Source organism: Marmota flaviventris, chromosome 1, assembly GCF_047511675.1.
Source record: "Marmota flaviventris isolate mMarFla1 chromosome 1, mMarFla1.hap1, whole genome shotgun sequence".
Lineage (NCBI taxonomy): Eukaryota > Metazoa > Chordata > Mammalia > Rodentia > Sciuridae > Marmota > Marmota flaviventris.
This window is the reverse complement of record NC_092498.1, coordinates 19,554,005-19,579,626: the sequence shown is the minus strand read 5'-3', so window position 1 is coordinate 19,579,626 and position 25,622 is coordinate 19,554,005. Positions and strand designations below refer to the sequence as shown.

The following is a 25,622-nucleotide window of genomic DNA, read 5'->3' as shown; positions in this document are numbered from 1 at the left end:
TGTTGCCATTCAGTTTGCAGTGATAAATAAATTAAAGTTGTTCTCTCACTGGTTGTCATAACCACAAATTAAAATAGGCCAGATTCTTAGACATTTTATTCTTCAGAAATAGAGTTTTTAAATATCATTTTTTTAAAAAAACTAATTGCACACGTATACTTAGCATATGTGGGCTTTCATGTGCCTGGGGCTGGAATTCACTTACTGCACCACGGCTGCCCCAAGCTCTGCCTTGCACAGATCTCATTCTTAGGTTTGAGCCCAGTCCATTTTGAATGATCTAGCTTCCCAACAACCTAGACTGCAAACCTAGGTCACTGAAAATATGCTTCCCCTCTTAGTCTTGTCCCCCAGCCTGTGCAACTTTTATGCTGGTCACGATATCCTTGTTCTTTGGCTTTCACACTGTAGGTTTTTGAGAAGAGGTCATTAGATTTGTTAAAAAATATATATATTTAATTCAGTTATTAAATATATATATATTAAACATATATTAAACATATATTAAACAATATATATATTGAACATTCCCTACCAGTAAGCATCACTAATAATTATTATTACCTAATTTAATTTTCTGCAATACAAAAAGAGAAAAGAAAATTTTAAAACATGAAAGCAATTCTGTATTTTTCTCACAAGAACTCAGGGCACAATGAAAAGCCAGAATTTGCTATTGAATAAAGAGTGTCAGTGGGTGTGACAGGTAACAGGGCCTGAGGAAGGATTGTGTCCTCTCTGCCAGAAGAGGTAGTGCCAATTCAAGTGGAGGTGTTCTTTTGAATTTGGCCAAAAGGATTTTGAGCTTTGGTGTCTCTTCCGAGAACCCTGCAGTGATGTTTTCATCCATGAGGAAATCTGCAGTGGACATACTTGGCCTGATGTTGGCTTGGCTTTCACCACGAGCAGAGCTCTCTCACTTTTCAAGGCCTGAACTCATTACATCCCTTCCACACCCAACGCCAGCTCCTCTTTCTGATCAGAAGAAAGGCCCCTATTGTTGTGTTATCAGATTCAGAGGCCCATGAGCATCAATAAAGGGAATGAGAACACTCCTGCTATTGTCATCATTCATACATTTTTATGGGCTTCTGAAATATCCTGATGATTAGACATTTAAAAGTAAATATTTTTACTGCACTGGAGAGATAAGCGATTTTTAAAAATCCATTGGGTCCATGAAATCCCCTTCCAGAACTGTGTCCTGGAAACTTTTGCATGAGATTCAGTAGCATATGGCAATCAATGATTAGACTACACACAGGCACACACAAAAGCACTTGTTCAAAATGCTTAAAACATGACCCTGAAATTTTCAAATAAAAGTATTTTCAACTTTTTTTTGTTATTTCACAATCAGAACATGATTTTCCATTAGAGAGTTAAATAAAATATTCCTTTGAAACTGTCTAAATCTTTAAAGTAGCTGGATTTGCTCAAAACTTCCTTTTAGTGTCTTCAGAAAATCGATCCCTCCAGGCGAGGCTTGGCATTCATTATCTAATTTTCTTTATTTTGAATTAAAAGAAAATTAACTTTTAATTTCTCCAGTAACTGGCTTGAAAGAGACTTTAAATGATGTCTGTCAAGTTTTCATATCCGATATTGTGTAGTTTGGTACAACTTAAATGTAGGGACATGCATAAGGTGAGTGAGGTAGCTAATTCCCACCAAAGCAATCTTTGTGTCTAGCCACATGAGAAGAAAACACATAAAATCTTGCGTATCCTCCTTTTCCAGTTTTTTTTTTTTCACTCTAAATTAACTGTTTATTACCTCTGCCAATTTGACCTGCCTATATCAATTTCCAGTAGCCTAATAATTCCTCTGCAAAACACCAGAAGCTCAGGATCTACCCAGAGTGGCATTTATGCCCTGACTAGGCCTAAACTTTTAATATAAAACAACTGAAAATCTTGGTTCTTAAGAACTTCTGTGCTAACCCATAACTTCATTCTCAGCTGAAAAAAAGATGCAGCCTGGGTATGAGTCAGTATTCTTAAAACAGTGGTAAATTTTTCTGAATGGTTTCTGCATGTGACCTTTATAAGTTATCAATCTTCTGCCACAGGGGGAGGAGCAGAATGACATGGTAGTCAGGTGTGAGAGTGGTGAAGTCTGCATTCAAATCCTGGCTGTGACAACTATCATTTGTGTTACTTTGTCAAATTATTTAAACCTCTCTTTTTTCTATTTATTTACCTACAAATATAGGGATAATTATATCTGTCTCACACAGACATTGTTAAGATGAAGCTACTTGATCCATATAGAGAGTGACTGGCATATATATGCCCAATAAATGTTAAGCATTGTTATTAAAATCACATTGATGCTTTAGTAGGCCTTCTATAGAAAATAAAACTTTAATTGAATTTGAATTTGATATCTCTGCTAGCTCAGCCATTACAATTTACTGTATCCTTACTGTGAAGCTTCTTTCCTATAGTGGTCTTGACACTTGCTAAGATGTTTCTGTTGAAGTTGGGAAAGAATTAAATCTTCTGGCTGGCTACCTCTAAGCTTATCACATAAGTATAACCATTACATGCAAATTTCATAATCACACAATGTAGACATGTTAATTTTCAAATTCATTATTGAGATATCCTTTATTTTAAATATAATATCTCAGATAGTAAATATATTAAATATAAATATAAATAAATTAATATTACATATATTTATTTCAAATATAATATCTAAAACACCACTCAGAATTTCACTTTAAAAACTCAATTGATTTAGTAAAAATTGTTCTCAAGTGGGAAAAAGAATATCTGCCAAATATTTCATTTAATATTTGGAAGAAAAAACCCTGGCATTTTCTTTAAAATAAATGGCATGCCAGGTTCTAAGTGATATACTCTATATACATTATCTCATTTAATTGTCAAAACAACTCTATGACCTAGATGTCATTATACCCATTTTACAGCTAAGGAATCCATGGGTCTGGAAATTCAAATAACATTCCAACTTCATATAGCAGAGAGTGCAACCCAGTTCTGCCTCCCTGCCCCAAATCTCAGAACCTTTCCACTATAGCAATCAAGCAGTGGAATTTTTTATGTCTCAACTGATTGTCTTGGCTGAGGGTCCATCATCTTTATAATGGTAAAATAACTTCCTAAGACAAGGAAGAATCATTCCCAGCAGTTATGTGGCAACCGACTGAATGAAGAGCGTTGAGCCAGTTGAACTGTTCGTTATGCTTATTCAGGTAAATTGCTTACATGTGTAGACACAGTCATTGTTTTCGTTGCCCTAAAAAAATAAAAATAAAAATAAAATTTCCCGTGTTATTCCCATTTCACAGAAAAATAGAAACAGAGGAGATCAGGTTTTCATCCTCAAGCCAAAGAAGGCTGTTGGCAGGAACGCTTTTGACTTTCCCTGGGTTTTTCTGAGTAAGGCTCTATTCGCCATAAGGACAGGGACTCAGTCACATCAACACTCCTAAAAACTTAAGGCTGTCACTGACCTTGCATCATCTCCTGCAGTGGAATGTTCCTTTAGCACGTTCGGACCACACCTACCTTACCTGGAAGCTCTGGTGATAGGTATGGCCCCTTCTCCAAGAAAAATGCACATAGACACCCACAAAATACAGCAGTAAATTCAGCGGCACCATAGACCTCCCAAAGCCCATGAACTCAGGGCCAAGAATCCTTGATCTAATGAATTTGAGAAGCTTCATCTTGTCTGTGAAGACATTTAGGTCCAAAAAGGTTGACCCCTTCAAGGCCACCCAGCTAAATTGAGGCAGGGTCTGCTTGAACAGTGTAGTCCCCTGCTTAAGAGAAGGCACCCTGATTCTGCTGTCCACACAAAATGCCGATGGCTACTGCTTAGAAATTTCACTCAGACTCTCTAACCCCATGTGTTCATCTGGAGCATACTTTGGGGAGGAGTTTATTCTACAGTGTATTATCGCATATAGAACATGTTTATATTTCAAAATAGTTTATGGATAATATGTCTAAATAAAAGGAAATTAGACCAGATTGTGATGAGTAAAATAAAAAACAAACAACAACAACAACAACAAAAAAAACAAAACAGAAAAATAAGTATGTGTGTGTGGGGGCAGAATAAGAACAGTTAAAAACTGGGGCTTGAACTCTGCCATCTGACATGAGAAGAGAAAAATATGGTGATTTTGCAACTAGAACCCTATTTTTCATCAATTTAAAATATCTTTTACTTGATATATGTCATCTTGGCATGATTTCTTTAAACAAAGCTTAATTATGGAACTAAGTTATTATGTCAGCTTTCTCTGTCCTTCCCAATTTCATTTTGGCAGTTCAAACTCATCCAAGGATTTTTCTCCCTAAATATTAAGAGAGAGAGAGAGAGAGAGAGAGAGAGAGAGAGAGAGAATTGGTCTGATTCCTTACAGAGGAATTCATATTTCATTTTCATTGCTACTGTCTTTGGAAAGAATGGGGTAGATCTGGAGTGGGACCCAGACACGTGCTTTCCAGGAGTAGGATCCAGAGTCTTTCAGACTTAGGTTCAAATCCCAGCTGGGTTACCAAGGCTGATTTCACTCAGACTCTCTAACCCCATGTGTTCATCTGAAAAGTGGCCATCCTAACAGTCTTCCTTCCAAAGTATCCAGCAGATTATAAAGCAACTGTTCAGTATAGTTTCCAAAACACGACTGGCACTCAGCCAAGCTTACCTGTTGGTGTTTTTTCTGAGGGTTAGAAGACATGATGTGGAAGGAGCTATCAGAAAAGCCCTCTCTGAAGTCATCTCCCAGGGAATTTGGCTTTATGACAGCTACCTTCTGGGGTGTCACTGAACAAGGAAGGCACAGTCCCTAGGTCATTAGACAGCCTCATATCTAATCTCTACTCTGTTTCAAGTCTGTTTAGCAGCCACCTTAAACATGATGAGTGAATCTTCGATATGAAAGTCTCCACCCTGAAAAGAAATGCATCTCCTTATCCTTTTTTGAGGGGGTGGGTAACCAGGGATAGAATTCGGGCATCTGACCCTTGAGCCACATCCCCAGCCCTATTTTTTTAATATCTTTATTTATTTTATTTATTTTTATGTGGTGCTGGGGATTGAACCCAGTGCCTTACCTGTTTGAGGCAAGCACTCTACCACCGAGCTATAACCCCAGCCCCAGCCCTATTTTTGAATTTTATTTAGAGACAGGGTCTCACTGAGTTGCTTAGGGCCTTGCCATTGCTGAGGCTGGCTTTGAACTTGTGATCCTCCTGCCTCAGTCTCCCGAGCCACTGGGATTATAAGCGTGTGCCACCATACGTGGCACACGTCATTTTTTTTTTAATTTTTCTTACTAGTTTGACATCAAGACAAAAACACAAGATAATCTGTTACCTAACATATCAAGCCTTTATCTCCATCATATATCCATATATAAAATATGTAATTCATCATATATTTTAAATAGATTTTTTGACTTGTGAAACTGTAAATTCTTTTTCATAATGCATGATCAGTTGTTTCAAAACTATTAAAGCAGCAACCCAATGTTTCTCAGCACCACTATAGTATACAGACAGTAAGCTAATAATATTTTAAAAAAATGCATATACCTAATGTTTACAAAGTGACTTTGAAACATTTTATTCCGCATGGCTGAATTTATTCATTTTAACTATGATAAATCTGACACATGAAAAATAACATAAAGCAATATACATACAGAAGTCCTAAATCATTATAACATACCACTCTGCTGAAGATCTAGCACATTTTCGATTCCTTTAAAGTCCTGCACAACCGTAGCCAATCCCTCCCCTTGATCTCTCCACTCACAGCAATTGCTAGTGTCTTGATTAATTCATTTATTTTAAAACAAAATTCTGAATGAAGTAATATGAAATCAGGCGATAGTTTGTTTGTTTCCAGGGCCCTATAACTGGGGCATTCCAAAAATTCTTTCCAAAGATTCTTTCCAGACACCTCAGGTAAAGTTGTTAATGAGAACCCACTTCCCTGAGAGGGCAAGAGCTTTGCCTTTCTAAACACACAGGTCACCAAAGGAGTCTACACTTGGGGAACTGGGGGAAGTATGCAGGACTAGGAAAAAAACATCCTTATCCAAAGACTGAAAATGTGATAAGGGCTCTTGGATCTTTCCAATGAGTTGTCTCCTCTGCCTCTGGTTTCCTCACTGATCAGCAGGTATGAGATATCTGCTTCCATTGCCAGGTGGAAATGGCAACAGGAATGATTTCAGAGCATTCCAGAATCTTCATCAAGGGAAATCTAGCTCAATTGTTTTGAAGTCTTTTAGGGAAGTTCTTGACCTTTGTTATCCCGAAGGTCCTTACTGGTGTTACCCGAAAGTAGCAAAGGGCACGAAGCAGGACCTACAGGCTGTGTATGTGGATTCTTAGGCACCTGTTGACAAGGTTAAAGGGGAGTCCTGAGCAGACTTTGTGAACAAAAATAAGTTCTTTTCACTAGTTATCTACATAATAATCAACATTCATCAGTAGTTGGAAAATTAGTTTTTAGACTATTGTAAATCAGCATTAACTCGGGCTTCTCTATATCTGAATTTTTCATTGTTTATTTGGGAACTGTAGTAAAAGTAAGCTTTGAACTATTTATAAATAAAGGATTTGATTAGCATGTTAAATATGTAAGCTACATTCCATGCCTTAGTTTTTAAACTCCAGAGATTACAACCTTTGAAACGTTTTAAATAACTTTACAAACATTCACTTAACATTTAAAAGCTAATTTCCTAATCATAAGTCATTTTTATTCGTTCACTTTTTTAAACAAGCCTCTGATGTTTTGCTACCCTGGTGAGAGTTACCAGGTATACTTGAACATTTTTCAGGACAGAATTTCTTTTAAATTATTGTGTAATTTATAATGGCCTTCCTTCCAGTTAGTCTAGATTAGTGAGCTCTGACATTACATTTGAGATTGGTACCAATTGACTCAGTTAAAAATGTGAGGGTTTATTTTCCATTTTAATAACTCCCTACATCACATACAGTTCCTTTGTTGGAATAAAAATCTTGGTAAAGTACACATCTGCCACTATAAATAGCAGCCATAAGCCTGTGCATTCAGGAGTCTCTAGAGAGTGTATTTTAAACCCCAAATTGTTTAGAATAGGAAATTCTTCCACCATTCACATTTTCCATGGTGGGTGACATGGACTATTCCATGTCACATCCTCACTGGCTTCCATTTTCCTGTGCCACTTAGGAATCAAACTGACAGGTTCCAGAAGAGTGCTCAGTATGTTTTGTTTTATTTTTTTTTTTAATTTTCCTAAGGCTAGCTAGGTCTTATTGTCCTGCAGGAATTTTGCATACTTCTTGGGGCTCTCCAAATGAAAGCTAGATAACTCCCAGAGCTGGCTTCAGCAATTAGGTCATGAAAGAGTCCTTTATTTCTGGAACTAGTAGCTCTGCTGAGCCTGCTTAGAATAACAGCAGTCAAGCCATTTTGGATTCCCACAGAAAACTTTGTGCCGTTGGCAGGTTTTTCTGGGGGAACTTAAGAGATTAATATGGAAAATAACTGAGCAGGAAGTGGGTAAAGGGATGGGAGCAGGAGATGAGGGGTTATTATCATGCTGGTGCAAAGACAAGAAGCATCATCAGGTAAGATTGCACTGCACCTTTCCCAGGGCACTGTTGGCAACTATGGTAGATGTGTATGTATCTCTGCCCATTCCTTCCTTAAACAATTCTTCTGTTTCTCCAATCAACACTATGTATAAATCTTGATTATTCTTTTCCTTTTCAAGTGATGGACCATTTGGGCAATCTAACATTCATTTCTCCTTCCCTGATGAAGAAGATGAGAAAGAAACTACTATTTAGGAGTATTGGATAAAAACTTTGACGCAGAAAGAGTTGATACCAGATGCCTTTCTTACAGTTACCTCCTTGAATAGCCCTTAATTCTTTCTACCTCACCATGAAAACTAACCTTTGCAATTACATGTGTTTTCTTTGAGCTGGCCTCTTCATGGTGTATCCTGACTAAACAAGGATTATCATTGCTACAGGTGTTCAGTGGATTCTGAACCGAACAGATGGAGTTTCTGGAAAATTCAAGACTGAGGCAGGATAGAAATTCTCAAATCCTTTAGTTCCTAAGTGCCTCACATCGTAGTCACATGAATTTAAATTTTAGCATTGTGGCATCTGTCAGCATTTATGGTAAAGCTGAACTAACAAGCTGAACTTTTGACTTTCCCTGTGTTTTTCTGAGTAAGGCTCTATTCTCCATAAGGACAGGGACTCAGTCACATCAACACTCCTAAAAACTTAAGGCTGTCACTGACCTTTCATCATCTCCCGCAGTGAAATGTTCCTTTAGCACGTTCGGACCACACCTTCCTTACCTGGAAGCTCTGGTGAAAGGTATGGCCCCTTCTCCAAGAAAAATGCACAAAGGCACCCACAAAATACAGCAGTATTTTAGAAAGGGGTCAGTTTTCCCCAAGATCTCTGTCTGAAGGCCAGAATTATTGCTAGGAGACTGATCTTGGCGTCCTGTTGGGTTATGTGGTCAGAAATTAATATTGTCTCTCTTAAATTCTCTGAAAAGGGGTTGGACATTCAAATCACTGAACTCAAGTTTACAAAGCTACACACCCAAGAGCACAGTCAGTGGCAGGTAGAATCTGGTAACTTTGTCTTTTACCCAACTCTGGGGCTTTTTCCTCTGCCTTATGCCTGCCCAGCTTTGAAGGTGTAGGTAAAAACTCAATCAATGATATCTAATTCCTACTAAGGAAACTACCTTTCAGATCAGGATAAAAGAAAGGACCCTGGCTAAACATCCAACAGATCTGGGCTTCCTCATCTATGAGACAAAGCCACCACTTCCTAGGGTGGGTGAGAAAATGAAGTGATATGTGGAAAAATACCTTCAAAAATGTATGGGGTGGGGGTTGGGGCTGAAGTTGGGGCTCAGGGGTAGAGCATTTGCCTGGCATGTGTGAGGCCCTGAGTTCAATCCTCAGCACCAAATATAAATAAATAAATAAAATAAAAAAGATCCATTGACAACTAAAACATATTTTAAAAAAATGTACAGTGGGGCGTGCCTATGCCATACCTTTATCATATTGAGGTGTCTGTGCAGTTGATTTAAATCAGATTGTTTTGTATGTATATGGAGCTGCAAGTTTCATTAGTCAAGTGTTATGTTTCAAAGGAATCTTCACACTTAGCCTGCTGCCTAAGGCCAGCTCACTCATCTGCAGGCATACCAGGCTCTCATGGCTGAGGTACAGAGAAAATACTGTAAAATGTTACCTGTCACTCCTCCCTGAGCCTATCACCTCTGAAAGGGGCTTAGGACCTCTGTTATAAATTAGAAAAAGAAAAAACATTTTCATTGTCTCTTTCCCTGTAATTGTGACTCAAGGAGAAAATTCAAAAACTTTAAAATGATGGCTTTATCCTATTTGGAATGAGTATGCTATTTACCGAGAGAGCTATGCTTTGGGTCAGTTTACTTGTCTGGTTTTGCTTCTACGTTGGCAGAGGTGCTGCGGCTTTGAGGGATTCTGTGCTCCTCTACATCATTGACTTCTCACTCCCATGCCTCTTGAATTTGGGGAATGCTCCCTTACCTTGAATGTTCAGCCCAGTGGTCACCCTTTGGGAAAATCCTTCCCAGATGTCTTTGATCAAAGTGACTGGTTTCCCACATTGTCACACAGCACTTTTCATGTATATTAATTATCATCACCTATTTTAGGTCTGTATTTGTTCACATATCTGTTTTCTCCCTCAAATAGAAAGAATGCTAGATCAGAAACCACATCTTCCCCAAAGCTCAGACTACAATATTGAATAGGCATCAATATTTCATTCATATCTGTATATCAAGGCAGAACTTTGCTAAGTGTGCTAAGCTATTTGAGAAAACAAAGAATTGTTAGTGGCCTTCATGAAATCTTAGGGTGCTGACACCATCAGCCCCCTTCCTAAGGTCCCATCATTTCCCAGCTGAGCCTTCAAGTCATTGGAATCTTGATTCCATTATCTTCTTCTCCAGTGATGTGAAGAAATTCATCTCACATATTTCTCTGATTATTAAGGATAATTGGACTTTTACATCAGAATTTTGACCATTTATGTTTAGTTTTATTATGGGGACAAATGATATTAACAGAAGAGTTAAATTCCTTTTATTGGCTTTTTGCTCTGATATCTAAGCCCTTAGTATCATTTTCCATCAGCATCTATATGTAAAATCAGGTGATCATCCAATTACAGGGTTCTGACCAAACCCTCAGAAGTTTAGCAGTGAACAAGCTGTATAATCAAACCCTTCTTTAATGAAAGACCAAGTGTGTGGTTGGGAAGAGTAAAGTGTTTCATTTAATTCTATGAAATGGGAAGATGTAGACAAGGGGTGGGGTCAACCTCAAACTAGTGTTTATCAACTCTTTCTGAAATAGAGAGTGGTCTAATGTACAAGTTGGGTCCAGAATTTAGACTTTGTGTGTGTGTGTGGGGGGGGGGGGTGCTGGGGATTGAACCCAGGGCCTTGTGCATGTGAGGCAAGCACTCTACCAGCTGAGCTATATTCCCAGTCCTAAAGTTTAGACTTTAAGTGGTGGATTGTTTTCTAGTATTAGGAAGAATAATGGATGAAAGAATAAAAATAAATAAATAAGAATATATAAAGCAATACATTTGAACTAAATCTTTTTATCAACACATGGGGGGTTTCAATTTTTTTTTTCAGTACAGTGGAACAGTTTTTGTTTTCTTTTTATAAATAGTCAATACACCTTGAAAAGTGCTGGAGGAATATTTTGAAACTGAGTTTCTTCCTTATAAAAGTATGTCTTTTGGTTAATTGGTTAACATTAAAGTTGTAATTAAAATAAAATCAGTGATCTGGAACACTCAGAACCCGTGGGCCTGGAAGCACAATAGCATATCCTCAGAATTGTATCTCTTAATTTTTAACTTAATTTTTAGTTCTTATATCCACTAGGGAAGAGTCAGAAGGAAAGATAATTTACAGTTATCCTAGAAAGACTCTGAATTCTAAAATACCTGGGAGAATCTCAGATTACTCCAGCCCTCTCTACTTCACAACATATTCATATTTCACATCATTGGCTTTCAAATCTGAAGTGACTGTCTGCTACTTTTTAAAAAGTACCATCTATTTTATTTTCTTTATTATCTTCAAAAATCTTAAAATTAAAAAGTTTTCCAGATGGCTTCTGGCTTTTAAATAAGAAAAATGTATATGATTTTTTAATTAAGTGCTTTCCCTTAAAAACTTGCCTGCTTCTGGACTATAAATTAATGAGCACAAAAGAGCTCATTTGCTTGTCCTACATTAATCCTAATAAGGGCTTGATTTTATTGCTCAATAACTTCAAAGTAAAATAGCTTCCTAAGGCTGAACACTTTCTTCTCTTAGTCTATTTCTAATCTCCTGCCTGAGGCTACCACCAAAAAAGGCACCTAAGAATTCTACAATTCTATTTCTGATAAATTCAATCCATAAGGGTCAAGTTGAATTAGCATCCCAGATTTAAGCAAGTGGAATCTCACTCTAATCTGTGATATCAGCAAATCTAATGAAAGAATGGGCCAGGAGAAGATGTCTGCCTGAATGGCAAGTCTAAATCCAGGGATGACACTGCGTATCTAGAAACATCCAAATGAGATAGACTTTGAGTCTGAGGATTTGCTCTGGCTTGTGACATGAGATGTCCTCTGTCCCTGAGAGAGATATGCCCTCATATCTCCTATTGGCTGGGTGAAATATTCTTGCGAAGATTCAATTCCTTTTGCTCTGACTTCGCACTCATGAAGAAGTCTTTATGCAGCTTCCTGCCATTCTGGGTTGGGGGATGGGCGATGTCCTGGCTGGGGAGTAAGAGTCTCCCAGAATTGAAGAGGGAGGTCATCTGTTCTATCTTAATGAATCGGCATTCTGATATACACATCAGTCTTTCCTGTTTCTGTAGTTAGTCAGTATCTCTGAGCTCTGACAACTGTATAATTCCCCAAATCCAGTCTCTGGTGCAGCACAGCACCTAGATCCTGTGTAATGATGAATAACCAGAAAAGGCCACTCAGTAGAAGCCTTTGGAAGAACCAGTCCTGGTCCTCTTGGTGCAGCTTCTTTACTCCCTTGTTGTCCCTCATCAACCCAGACAGCAAATGACAAGTACCTATTGACCATCTGTTTTATGCCCAACACTATTCTAGGCTGTATAAGAGGCAAAAGTGATTTTTAGGGCAAATCTGTGCCAGAATTAAAAAAAAAAAAAAAGATTGTGATATATTTGGCAAGAAAAAAAAATATACATACAAACATAAGAATAAATAAGACTCTGTGTATGGATCCATATTTATTTCTGTAGATATCATGTACTGATTCATGTGATTCATTATTACAAAATAGGACAGTACCTAAACCATATAATAACACCTATAATTATATTGTCATTTATAATATAAATAATAAGCACAATACTTAAAGGATCCAAAGCAAAAAGTAGGCCAATAGCAATGGGAAAGAATATGCTTTAATCCAGGTCTGACTTCCAAAAGGAGAAATCAATATATTTTCAGACCTTATATAGTATTACTGGGAAAAAAGCTGGATTTGATTCTAGCTATAAAAGCCATGTGTGAATTTAATATCCAGATGCATAAAGTGGACACCAGCAAATATATTTATGGTTGTAGAAATATTTAGATACTTTGAACAAGAGTCAGACTCACTGAGAATTCTGTGGCTTATGAACTGACATGTTTCCTTTGAAGATTTGACCTTTCTCCTGCACTAGAATCTATCCTTAGAGCCCCTGTGATAATTGAATTCCCTTCACAGTTTAACTTCATCTATGTACAACAAATCTACATTCTAAAATATATCACTATGGTCTAGATTCAGTTTCCTATGCATAAAAATTGTATTTTTCCTGTATATACTTCTTTCCTAGAATCATATAAAGGAGATAGGACTATTATTTTCACTGAGACCAGAGCCAGGAATTTGTCGGCATGCGTTGGCAACTGTTCATTCAAGAAACTGTTCTTAAGGCCCTACTATTTGCAAGCACTGTTTGATTGTTCTAAAGATGAGTTTTGAGCTGGAGGGCAAAAGGGAGTTAGAGGCATAATTCTTTTAAGATAGAAACTTTTCTCTCCAGGCAAAGAAAATAGTCCAGCTGATTAAAACCCTGATTTCAGAAAGACCTTACAGAATAGACCTAAATAATCGGTACAAAAGAGTTTCAACAGAAAATAGGAACTTTGTAGTGAGCTAGCTGAAGAGGCTGACTCATACATTACGACATAATTATTTCTCAAAAACATGCAAACAAGAGTGGGCTCAAACTTCCTGCTCTCTCCCTGTCAGATGGTAAATTACAAGGAAATAAAGTCAAACCTAGAAAGACTTCGTGGGTTGGAGCAAGCCACTGGTTCTTAAACAATCATTAAAGACAGAGAATAAGGCATTCTGGAGAAAAGATGGCTCTTCAGGTCAGGGTGGGGAGCATCAAGAAATGTCAGGCAAAGGAGGACAAACAGGAATAATCCACACTGAGCATCAGTCACCTTTTTGATCAACGTTAGGGCGTGTCATGCTGATTGAAAGTATGTGTGAGTTTGTCACTGGGAGTACAGCTAGAAGTCAGGCTGTGCTTCAGGGGAAGAACTGGCAGGCAAGGCTAGGACTTGAGGTTTGGCTTTAGTAAGGAAAGAATGTCCTCTTTTTAATTGAGTAATAGACTCGTGCTGAGGGAACCTGCATCTCACCTTGAAAAATACAGAAACATCAAGACAGAGAACAATGATGGATCACTACACACTTCCATCCTGGTCCACCCTAGAACTAAGTACATACTCTGGTGGTATTCATGGTAACCCCACTGGGGTGAGACCAGAGATGCATGTGAAAGAAAGGGGAGGAAGAGTTCAGAGTATCAGCTTTGAAGATGGTCAATTGTGCACAGATACATTCAGGAGAATGGCTACCTTCAGGAGGAAAAGAAGAGAATGTTGTTCTAGAGCACATAGGGCACTGAGTTAGCTGGGACTTGGGCTGGATGGTGGGCATGTACATGACCATTGTAGTATTTAAAATTCATTTTAGTTTGTCAAATTACAGAATAAAATTCAATTTTTAAAACATACAACTTCTTATGGTAATGTTTTTATATCAAGTTAAATTTTATTTAATAAAGAAACCTTCCCCTGAACACCATTAACAATTCTTACTTGAGTGATAATAAAATTACTCTTAATGGTCCCTGTTTATACAGGACTACCACTTTACCTCCAATTTAAAAAAAAAAAAAGTCCGTACTGATTATTTCTGGGAGTCCCCATGGGCTGTGTCACACAAGCTCTTGAAGGATATGCTCAACTACTATGTGCCACCTCCATGACTCCTCCTGTTGCTTGGCTCCTGCCCAAGTGTGGCCCTGGCCCCCTCTGCCAGGAAGTCACTTGCAGAGGACCCTCCACTGCCCCTGCCCTAGACCCCACCCTGAGAGTATCTTTTGGCCTCTGTGCACTATCACATGCCCTGAGATTCAAACTTAGAGGTATCAAAGTGGCCTTGCATTCTTTTAAGTCCTCCAGAGTTCTGAAACCATACAAGGAAAAAGAAGATAGGATAATGATCCTCTTATCTGATGTTACTATATATCACCTAGGCACTGAAATTGGGCTTGAATTTAGCACATTCCCTGTGGAAACAGCTTCAACATCCCTCCGCAACCACCTTTCCTCGGGGCACAGACCTGCTGCAATGCAGCTGGGCTAAAGGACCAATTCCAAAGTTTGCAGCAGTAAATGACATCCCGATCCCTCAGACAGCTCATCTACCTCACCACTCAGTTATGCATGCTGCTCAATATATCTCAGTTCCAATAGTGGACATGACGAAACAGAAGGCTGGGTCACCACTGGTACCACTTATGTTCCAATTTTTTATTCAATTATAGAAAAAATAGATTAACTTGGTCAAGGTCATGATTTGCTCTTTATGAAGTCACGTGTGCTAATTGGTTTGTGTAACGCATTTTATAGGAAGCATACTCTCCTCCAGGCACTGCACTTAACAGGGTGAGAGGAGGGTCACAAAGACGGGTAAGACATAATGCTCTCCTCAAAGAGCCCTCAGTTTCAGAAGGGAGACAGAGGCATACGAACATACTCTTGATGCAGTTTACAACCTTGAACTCTGTGTTGCCTCAAGTAGGTAATTAGACTTCTCAACTATTGAAATTCAGGTAGATGCTACTTGCAATATATTTTTCTCCTGTTTTTTGATATCAGTCCTTGAGTTTCTTATTTAACTTACCAAGACTTTAGACAAGAAAAATATATACTATATCCTGAAAGAGTTGAAAAGTGGGCCTCTGAAAATGGTATAAAGTTCACTATATTAAGGACAAATAATAATAACAAAATAGCTCTACAAATAAATACTGGAAATAGACTAAGCAACAGGTCTGGAAGAAGGGGGAGGGGGAGGGAAGGGGAGGGGGGAGAGAGAAGATCAGGAGGAGCAGGAGGGGGAGGAAATAAACCTGTATTTAGTCCAGAGCTGGATGATCTCTGTAACAGATGCTGTTCTCAATGAGAAAATGAGGTAAGGATGTGTTTGCAGGAACATGGCAGGCAGCAGGAGGACTTCTTCCAGGCACACGCAGCCTTGGTCAAGCTGTATTACATTCCATTTTGGTTTCCCATTTAAAGATTGTTATATTTAAAAGGGTGGAGAATGGGCATTGGGATCTAGCCTAGAACAGACAAGGCAAAAGAATGACTTAATACCGATGGCCTCAAGAGACAGAAGTGGGTTTCTATTGTAGCAACAGGAAGTCTAACATGATAACAGAACAAACTGAGAGCAAGAGTGACTAACCGAGCCTCCATCGTAGGATGTCACCCTTAGAAGTAGAGCACTTCAGCTCTATTTCTTTCAGAGCACCGTTCACTTTCCAGCTAGTGGTGAGACGTTTAGGTACATCTCTTACCTCCCTTCAAGACTGCCTTTCTTGTTTTTGTATCCCCGACAACACTCAGTGCAGTGACTTGCTTGCAATAATATTTAAATAATGCTAAATGGGTGGGGAGCGGGCTGGGACAAAACAATATGGCCGCCATCACAGAGGCAATAAGGGAGTGTAGCAGTCCCAGTCCTTGTTACAGGGCTAGAGCAGAAGAGGAAAAGAATAGTGAAGAAAACAGTGTTAGCACAGACCACAAGGACTCCGAGGAAGGGCAGGAGTCACACTGGAAGACTTGGAAGACTGGAAGGATGAGGGTAACTGTCCACAGCAACCCATACATCCCCCCACCCTCCACCTGCTACCACAAACTCCTAAAGGAAGATGGGGAGCTGCAGAGATTCAATAGAGAAGGAGAGGAAAGGAAAAGCAGTTACTCTAAGGCAGAATGAGAAAAGAGTCTATAATTTCTGCAAAGGGAGATGCAAAAAGGGAGAAGTGTTTCCTGAGAATGTTTCTTAGGCTGTTAATAAACAATATCATTGAGAAGTTTGATGCAATATAGTTTAAGTAGATATGTTCACTGCCATGGTGAGGGCAATGCCGTCAGCTGGGAGAGAATACTAGAAGGGCCAGTGGAAAGGAGGAAAGGCATTCTGTTTGCATCTATGTAGTTAACCCCTTTACTTTCTTTCATTCCTAGCCACCTCTTGAGTCTAGGCATAGACCTGCTGCAGTGCAGCTTACCTCTTGGTAAGCTGCTGTCTAGGCAAGATTCTTGCCTAAGAGTGTAGAATTTATGAATTTCTTTATAAGAAAACTGAGCTCCAAGAAACTTTTCAAAAATCCTCTTTAAATTTTTCAAACTGTTGCAAGTAAATTTAAGACTGTGTGACTCCTGCCCTGAATTTTCCAGAAAATGAGGGCTGTGTGTGGGTATGTGGATTGCACGTGTGTGTGTTTGCATATGTGTACGTGAATGCATGTACATGTGCTTTATGTTTCTGAGTGTATATGCACATGCAGGTATGCATGGATGCACATGTGTGTGTGTGTGTGTGTGTGTGTGTGTATGACTTAAGTGCATTACTGCAGTGCATATGGCACTTTCCACATACCTCTCTTTTCTCTAGGGAATCGCTCCAAAGTAGAAGCTGTTCTTAAACAACTATTGCAGACTATGAAGTCTGGAACAGATCATGTGGTCCAGTCTTCTACCTCCATGAAATAAAGTTATTTTTAAAATCATATTTTATTAATAAAGGACCACCCTGTGGTGGGAGCTGTTCCTTTCTATCACACTGACCTCCATCAAACCTTCCCAGCCCAGAATCTCTTTGATGAAAAAATTAAACAATAAAGCATCCAGAAGGAAGGGATGCAATAAGTAATCCGCGCATGGCCCAGATTTTTATTTTCCCAAGTTAGAATCCTGAAGTGTCTCCTATGTGCGACACCCACTATCTTGCCCTGTTGTTCACAGTGCCAAAGAATGGTCATTACAGTTCAGTTCTCAGAGATGCCAGTTCTGGAAGCTGGACTCCAGGCTCCACCACACAGTGAAATCACATGCCTGTGCAGAACACTGTTTGTAAATAACCTTTTGGTTGTTCTTCCTAATTCTCCTTGCTTTGCCCCCACCCCCAGCCTCTGGCTTAGAGGACCACCTGGAAGCTGTTGCTCAGCCCAGTCTGCTCCCAGCTCCTGATTCACTTGTTATCTTCCTGCCTCTCCCTGCATCACATCTGCCCCGTCATTGGCCTCCGTGTTCTCTGCTGGTGTCTGACTGAGGTCCAAGACTCACTTCTATTTCCATGACAGTACTATGGCATGAGTTATGACACCAGTGAATTTTACTGTTGCACACTGGAGACAGACAGCTACTCCCCAGATGCACTGCATTAATAACAAGGGGCCAGCTGAGAGCATGCACAAGGTTTCCCTTTCCCTGTCTCTACCAGAGGAAAATAGCGCAGTGAGTATCCTTTACACAGCTGCACATTAGCAGACCTTTAGCACATGAATATGGGCACCTGAGCGGAAGATTACTACATTCTTGCTCTCTTCTGTGAAGGGCAAGGTGTGTGTGTAAGGGAAGGAGAGAAAGGGGGAGAGGCTGATTACTGGCCTGGAAACCACAGAATTTTTTCTGAACATGACAAAACTATACTTGCCATTTCAGTATTGGAGTGGGAGGGGGGATTAAAGGGGGAAGGACATTGTCAGGTAAAACTTATTCACAAGGTCAAATGAATATCATGAGCAAATATGTTGGCTTTCTATCACCACTGTAACAAATAACCTCAAACTTGGTGACTTAACACAACACAAACTTGTTATCCTCAGGTCTATAGAAGTATGACCCAGATCTCACCAGGCTGAAATCAAGGTGTCCTCGGGGTTACATTCCTTTCTGGAGGCTCTAGGGGAGAATCCATTTCCTGGGCCTTTTCTGCATGGCTGGGCTGCACATTCCTGGGCTCTGGGCCCCTTTCCTCCATCATCAAAGCCAGCAGCAGTAGTACCTCTCTGACCTTTCTTCTGTCCTATCTCCTGTCCACCATAGGCAGAAAAGTTTCTCTGATTTTAAAGATCCATATGATTAGATTGCACACCTTCATAATCCAGGGTAATCCCCCCCATTTCATTGTCTTCAGTTTAATCACATCTGCAAACTCCCTTGTGCAGTATAAAGGAACATTCCTCAGTTTCTAGAGATTAGGGCATAGACATCTTAAGGAGGTAAATTCTGCCTGCAACAGCAAACCCTAGAATTTAATATGCAATCAAAGGGCAGAAAATTAAATGGGCAGTGTGAGACGGATTGCCTCTGCTATTTACCAAGAGAATAATCTAACCCTACATTGTGGGGATCTGAGTTACTCTACTCATTTGACAGAAAGCCAGTCCCATAAGTAGCTAGGTCCTTGGGCACCAACGTATTCATTGCTCATTAGAGATGAAGGAATGCATTCATAACTTAACCCGAGATGGTGTCATCTCCAGATAGAATCAACAACACCCCCTCCTCAGGGGCTGGAATTTGTTTGCCTTCCAAGCTGTTGCTGACCAGCTTCCTTTGCCCACCTTGGCTGGTGAGATCATCTTCTGAGTGCCATGGATGCCCATGGACACCCTGTTCTGACACGTTCCCGGCTCCAGACCGCTGCAAGCACCAAACACCCTGTACAGTTCAGCCCATCACTGAGCAGAATCCATGTCTCTTCATCCTTTGCATTTGGTTTGCATTTTTATGTCATGCATCTTTCCCTGGATAAAAGGGATAAGAGGAGTTTCTCAGATTTGATTTCTCAGTGGGAACTGTTTGCTTTGGAAGCCGCCTACATCAATGCTAATTGAGAACAGAACTCAGGAGGAGGGCCTGAGAACGGCACCCGGATGAACTTTTCGGTGGGCCGATTTCTGTTGATCTTGTCAGAACTGGGTTATGTCTGCATGTAATAATACCATGATCAACTCTTTCCAAAAGGCCAGCACAGGCATCAGCATCTTTTCCCTTGACTAGTTCCCTCCCTCCCTTGGGATAGTTACTTATTCCATATAGTTAAGGATATGAACTCTTCCTTAGGAATGCTACTGGAGATTCCAGCCCCTACCACGCAGCAATAAGGATCTGGAAATCTCCAAACAAGTGGTGCCCTTCGAATCTAAATTCGATGGGCTTCTATTAGAGAGATTACAGTAAAAAATAACAATCAGCTCTCTGATGATCCTGTGTGGAGGGAAAGGGTGGGGAGGAGTAGATTTGGCTGAGGACAAGCCCAGAGACTTTCGTCACAGGGACAGACCAAAGTGTTAACACAAAGGGACGACACTGGAGCATCCTGCACACTGCATTTCAGTCGCAGATGACATGGCCCATCGGCGGGTCCGGCCCACGCCCTGACAAATCGGCCAGGTCCCCGGGGTGCCTCCGCGGCCCGCCGCCCCTGCCCAGCTGCGGACATGCTCGGCGGATCCGGGTCCCACGGAAGACGCAGCCTGGCCGCGCTGTCCCAGTGAGTCCGCACTTAGCCTCTCCGATTTCTCTTCTCTTTCTTTCCTTAAAAAATAATAAAAAAAGAATCGTGGCTTAACGAGGAAAAAAAAAATTGTGGGAGTGGGAGGGCAGAGGAGACGGGGGACGGAAAGCAAGGCAAGTATGCAAGATCCAGACCTGCTTGAAACTTTCAGGTCTCAGCTGCGTGGTGGTTCTGACTTTCTGATTCCCCTCGTTTCCATGTTGAGGGTTTGCATCTAGGCACGGGTTTCTGCAATCCAAATACTAATCTACAAAGCATTGTGTTGCTGAAGATCTGCTGTTAATTTAGACCTAAGCCCTCTCTGCCTCAGAATGATCCATTTGCAGGACTCAGAGATTTCGCATTGCCCAATCCCTAAAGTAAACAGCCTGGCGCTTTCAGTACAGTGACCATCTGACTGGGACCAAACAAGACCCAGAGCATATGCTATTGATCAGGGAATTGTTCAGATAAAGGGCTCCAAAGTTTTGAGATCATGAGTCCCTGGAATGTGAAAGCCAGAAGGGGCCTCTAGGATCGCTTGGTGCAATGCTCCCGTTCTACAAGAGGAGGAAAGGGAGCCCACTGGGGTAACTGACCTACCCCAAGTCAGAGGACAATCCATGGGGGAAGCCATCTCTGCACGCCCCGGCGGCCAGGGCTGTTTTCACACTGGCGTTTATGAGGATTGAAAAATTTACTGGGTCTTGGGGGAAAGTATGGCGCAGGAGTAACCACCCCAAATGGGCTTTCAGTAAGGCTTCTCCATTTTTGAGAGCTTTGGCACTGATTCAGAATGACAATTGTTGTTCCAGTTGTTCCAAGGGTTTGTGCAACAGTTAATCAAATAAACAGAAGAACTCGATGGGGTCCTAAAAAACGAGCCCCAGGGCCATTATCTGAGCAGACCTCTTGGAGAAAGTTTCTTTAAGTGTGATCACACAAGTGTGAGAGCTCAAGGGACTTGAGAGGTTATCTGTATAGTCCAGTGCTTATCACACTTTTTTAAAAATCCAATTTGGTCTTACAAGAAATCCTATTATGTAGAGGAGATGTTCTGGTTAAATAGGTTTTGGATTTAGAGCGCTGGATCCTCACAACACTGCCCAATTCCAGCCCATTGCACACACTACACCCACTCCTAACTCTCCCATTACCCCTGTCCTCTCCACTAAAGTGTCCCTGGATTCCTAGATCTCCACGAAATGGTTCAGAAACCACTGTTCTCATTGAATGCCTTCATTTCAGACAAGGAAACTGAGGCTCAGCGGAGGAAAACTGAGGCTTGGCCGGGTCTCACAGCTGGTCTGCCGCAGAGCCTGGAATGCTTGGGAAAAAAACATATTTCTCACTCACTCTCCTTCCCAGATGCTCCCCTAGACACCTGGCCCTGGCTGTCTTTTCCACTCCAACACGCCTGTGGTTCCATCAGTTTTCTTTCTCCATCTTTCACTCTTCTCCACTCACTCTGTCACTTCCTGAATTTCAACAGTTATTGCTTTCCACCTGGATGATTGTAATTTCCTCACATCTGGCCCCTGGCCTCAGAATCTGTCCCCTTTCAATCCAGTCCTCCCATCTACCCCCACACACCATCTCCGCCTTTGAGGATAGAGCCCATTTTGCTTAATACAACGTACAAAGTTCTCCACATTCTGCCTTCAATATTCCTTCCCATTCTGACCTTCCGGTGCTCCGGCCAAATTATTCTCTCACAGCTTCCCAAACTCATTATCTACAAGCCACCTCCATCTCTTGACTCACTCTATTCCCTGCACGGAGAATAAATACCCTTCTTTCCATGTCTGCTTCTGACTTCCTTCAAGGCCCTGATCAAATACTGCCTTTCCTCCCTAAGCCTTCCTCAGTTCCTGGGCTCTCTCTCTCCTTTCTCTTTATCCATCCTTTTAGTATTACCCTTGTGCTAAAGCTAGCGGAGACCTGTCTGTCCTCCTCTCCATTGATGGCAACTCATCTGAAGGCAGGCACTATTTTGAATTTTCAACATACAGAATGATGCCAATACAAATAGGAAGTTTTCTAGTTTGAAGAAATCAAACTCATTTCATCTAAGTTTACACTTTTCATTTCAGTTCATTTGACACACAAAGCCTCTGCACCTTTTGTTTTGTAAGAAGTACCAGACTAAATGCTAAAGCAGGTGCCCGACCAAATGAACTCAGAATTCCTTTGCATTTCCGTCAGATAATTTATCTCAGTTTCATCACCTACAGAACACGATTGGCAGCGATTTTTTTTATGAGGTACATTAAAATTCCTGAACGCCAAGACCTGCACAAGGGCCATGTTATTTTCAAGAGCAGGTGTGAATGGCTACTCAGTTCTTTATGTTTCAAGGTGTATTTAATTTGTTCCTAGTAAGATCAGTAAGAGATTCTGCATTTGCAACTTACTATTTTCACTGCTATTTTATCCTTTCCCCAAAGTCCTGCAAAAGTTTACTTGAGTCTAGATTTTGAGTTTCCTGTAAATATTTGTGTTTTAGTCCACTGAGAGTTACATTTCTTAAAAAAAATAAGATGCTTTTAAATATCTTCGGGATAAAAGTTTAAAGTTTTTTCTTGTGTCACATTTTGTCACAAATGTGGAAGGGGACATAAATTTTAAGTCTATGGAATCAAGGAAATAGGGGAAATTATTTAGTTCATCCCACTGTTTTCCAAGAGAACTAATTTGAAAACATTGCCCAGAAATAATTAAATGATTGGCATAATTTTATAAGATTCTGCAAAATTGACAGAAGAAATAAACACAGAAATGTTCAGACTTATAAAAAGCATAGGAATACATGGTTTATCCAGTATGATATCGCAATGTAGCATTCCAGTTTTCCAGGATGCTAGATTTGTAAATAGTAATAATTATAATGGAAACTATTTTGCTCCCTTCTTGAAAATAATACATTTGAGATACTTTCTAATAGCTTGGAGTTATCACCATGAACAGTTTTTTTTTTTTTTTTTTTAGTCATGCATCAAAATAAGGATACCTCAGAGGATAAGATACCCACCAGAAATGGATCTCGTTATTATGTTATTATTTTGTGTCTTCTTTATTGATGCTTTTTATTTCTTCTAATATCTAGTAATGCACCTTTCTCTAGTGTTCCACTCTATTCTGCTGTAGCTAAGCATGCTAGAAAACCTGTTGGTTAATATTATGTTCAAAGTAAAAATCAATAGTCCAGTTAGAAGGACCTTCTCTTTTACAAAGCAAAGGGCATGTCCATTTTGTGACTGCTGGTTTGCATACCTCTCTGGTCCTTTTTGTTGACTTTTGGGTTCAAAGATAGGTTTTATGTGGTTGAGTTTTCTGCACCTCTTATCTGGTGAAGAGTGAAAACCCTAATGTTTATGGATAAAAAATAAGAGAATGGCCAAAAAAAAAAAAAGGTCTTTTTTTTTTTTTTTTTTGCACATACTGGGCACTCTCTATGGAGCTGGTCCTTCCAAATCTTTATTGAAGGGCTCTAGATTTTTCTGTGTGTCTTTCCTAGAAATGGCCAAGTGAATAAGGCATCTGGTAGCCACAGTTGATGCTATCTGCCTTGCTCTTTCCTTTTTACTTCTTACCTTTGACCTATTAATACTTGAAAGGAGCCCTCACTTCACACTGCTTATCACATCTCTCCAAGCCTATCAAAAGTGGCTCTGTAGAGCTGAGTCTACCAGGGGCAAGAGCAATGGGGCATCAGGGGAGAGTTTTGCTCTCCTCTGGAAGCTGATTTGCCTCTGGCATTCCTAACTAGACAGTTAGAATGCCTTTTCCCACAGAAATACAGCTTCAATTCTCCGTACTAGCTTCTGACATATCTTGGGTGGCTGGCCTGAGTTCCCAACTACCATGTGGAATGGTGTTTGAAGTTCCAAAAAACAATTTACAAATGAAAGTTTTGGAATAGGCTCTCCATAAATGTAGTGCTGCCTGGATTTATTTCCAAGCCTAATTGAATTTTTAAGAGGAGTCTTTAAAAAATCTGTAAACTTTGTTCATTTCCATCTATTCATTCAACAAATATTCATTGAGGGTTTCCTGTGCTGGTTAGTTCTGCTGTACTGGGAACTAAGAACAGAAAAGAATAAAGTACAGGCTCTGACCTCGAGGTTATCTCAGCTTCTAACCTCCCAGCCACTTCATAAGCCTTTCTTTGATCATCTGCATATACCTACCATCTAACACACACACCTAACACAGTCCATTTAGAGATGTGGCTTCAGTCAGAGCAGTACTGATCCATGATTAACATTATCTAATCCCCATTCTCAATTTTCTTTTTTTCCTGTGATCTTCTGAAATAAATACATTAGATAGAGATCAAAATATAATGTTTCTCAAAGCAGTGTTCACCCTTGCTATGTATGATGTCCTCTGATTTTTTTTTTTTAAACTGGGGTTTAAGCCATGGGTGCTTAACCACTGAGCCACATCCCTAGCCATTTTTTTATATTTTATTTAGAAACAGGATCTTGCTGAGTTTTTTAGGGCCTCGATAAGTTGTTGAGGCTGGCTTTAAACTCCTTCTGCCTCAGCCTCCTGAGCTGCTGGGATTACAGGTGTGAGCCACCAGGCCCAGCCTCCTCTGATATTTTGTACCATTCTATTTCATTTAAAATGCTGGTTATGACCCAGTAGATAGATGCCATAAGCTGTAAATGGGTCCCAAACTGAAGTTTGAAAAACACTGAACATATCACATGATCTTAGTTCTCTGGCTCCTCCCTTCAGAGCAGCTTAGGAAGCTCTGCTAGTCAGTGACCACCCAGGGTATGGGATACAGGGGTCCATCTGGAGGTTGAAGGAAAGGTTTATTTGGATGGAATCACAGGATCTAGATTGTGGTCTAGCCCTTTCTGTAATCAGAGCTGAGATCTCTTCAGAAAGTCACTTCAACTTGCAACAGAGCTGATCAAATGGACATGCTAATGCCTGCTCTGTTCAGATCCCAGGGTGATCAAGGACATCCAGCTCGATAACACCAGTTAAAGTGTACAGAAAAACATTGAGTGCAAATCCAGTGCAAGTTATTGTTAAATGACCTTACTTTTCCCAATTAAAATTTAATATTGAAGGGACAACTTAGGGAGACCATATGTTCTTAATAGAACTGGGCTGGGATCCTTAAACAGACTACGATATGATGCAACTTCATAAGTGAAAATCTCAGAGTGACATTTGTTTGTGATGTTGTAACTAGGTTTATATTTAAGAAATACAGCTGGGTCATCCTCTCTGCTCTGCCTTTAAATACTGTTTCTGGTTTTAAAATCAAGAAAGCAACTAGGTGGTCGATGGGTTCTTTTGCCTGATGTTATCTGCATGTCAATAGATTTATAAACACTAATTTCCACATTTTTAAGACTACTTCTTATTAAAAGCAACTAATGTTAAACAAAACTAACTGGCAAGGGAGATCACTTAATCAAGAAAGTTTTAAGACAATTTATAAATAAAATGTGATACTTTTCTCATCGATCTTTCACTTTTCCTTATAACTGTATTCTACACCTTATCTCACACAGCCATGGATCAGAATGAATGTTCCTTCCAAGTTCTGCTAAGTTCTTAGTTAGGGCCTGACCCATCCTGGGGCCTGGCCC

At 40.0% G+C, this 25,622-nt stretch overlaps 1 protein-coding gene across 6 annotated transcripts in view; it reads left to right on the top strand.

Moving 5' to 3' along the window:
- The window catches only part of Cald1 (caldesmon 1), a 175,671-nt gene that overhangs the window by 86,371 nt on the left and 63,678 nt on the right, over positions 1-25,622 (top strand). The window contains exon 1 of one of the 6 annotated variants that reach the window (XM_071611839.1): positions 19,742-20,001. The exons of the other annotated variants lie outside the window; for them this stretch is intronic. Within the exon in view, the coding sequence (XP_071467940.1) occupies positions 19,949-20,001 (53 nt within the window). The 5' untranslated portion in view covers positions 19,742-19,948. Of the gene's footprint in view, positions 1-19,741; positions 20,002-25,622 lie in introns of those variants that run through there. 6 annotated transcript variants of the gene reach the window in all.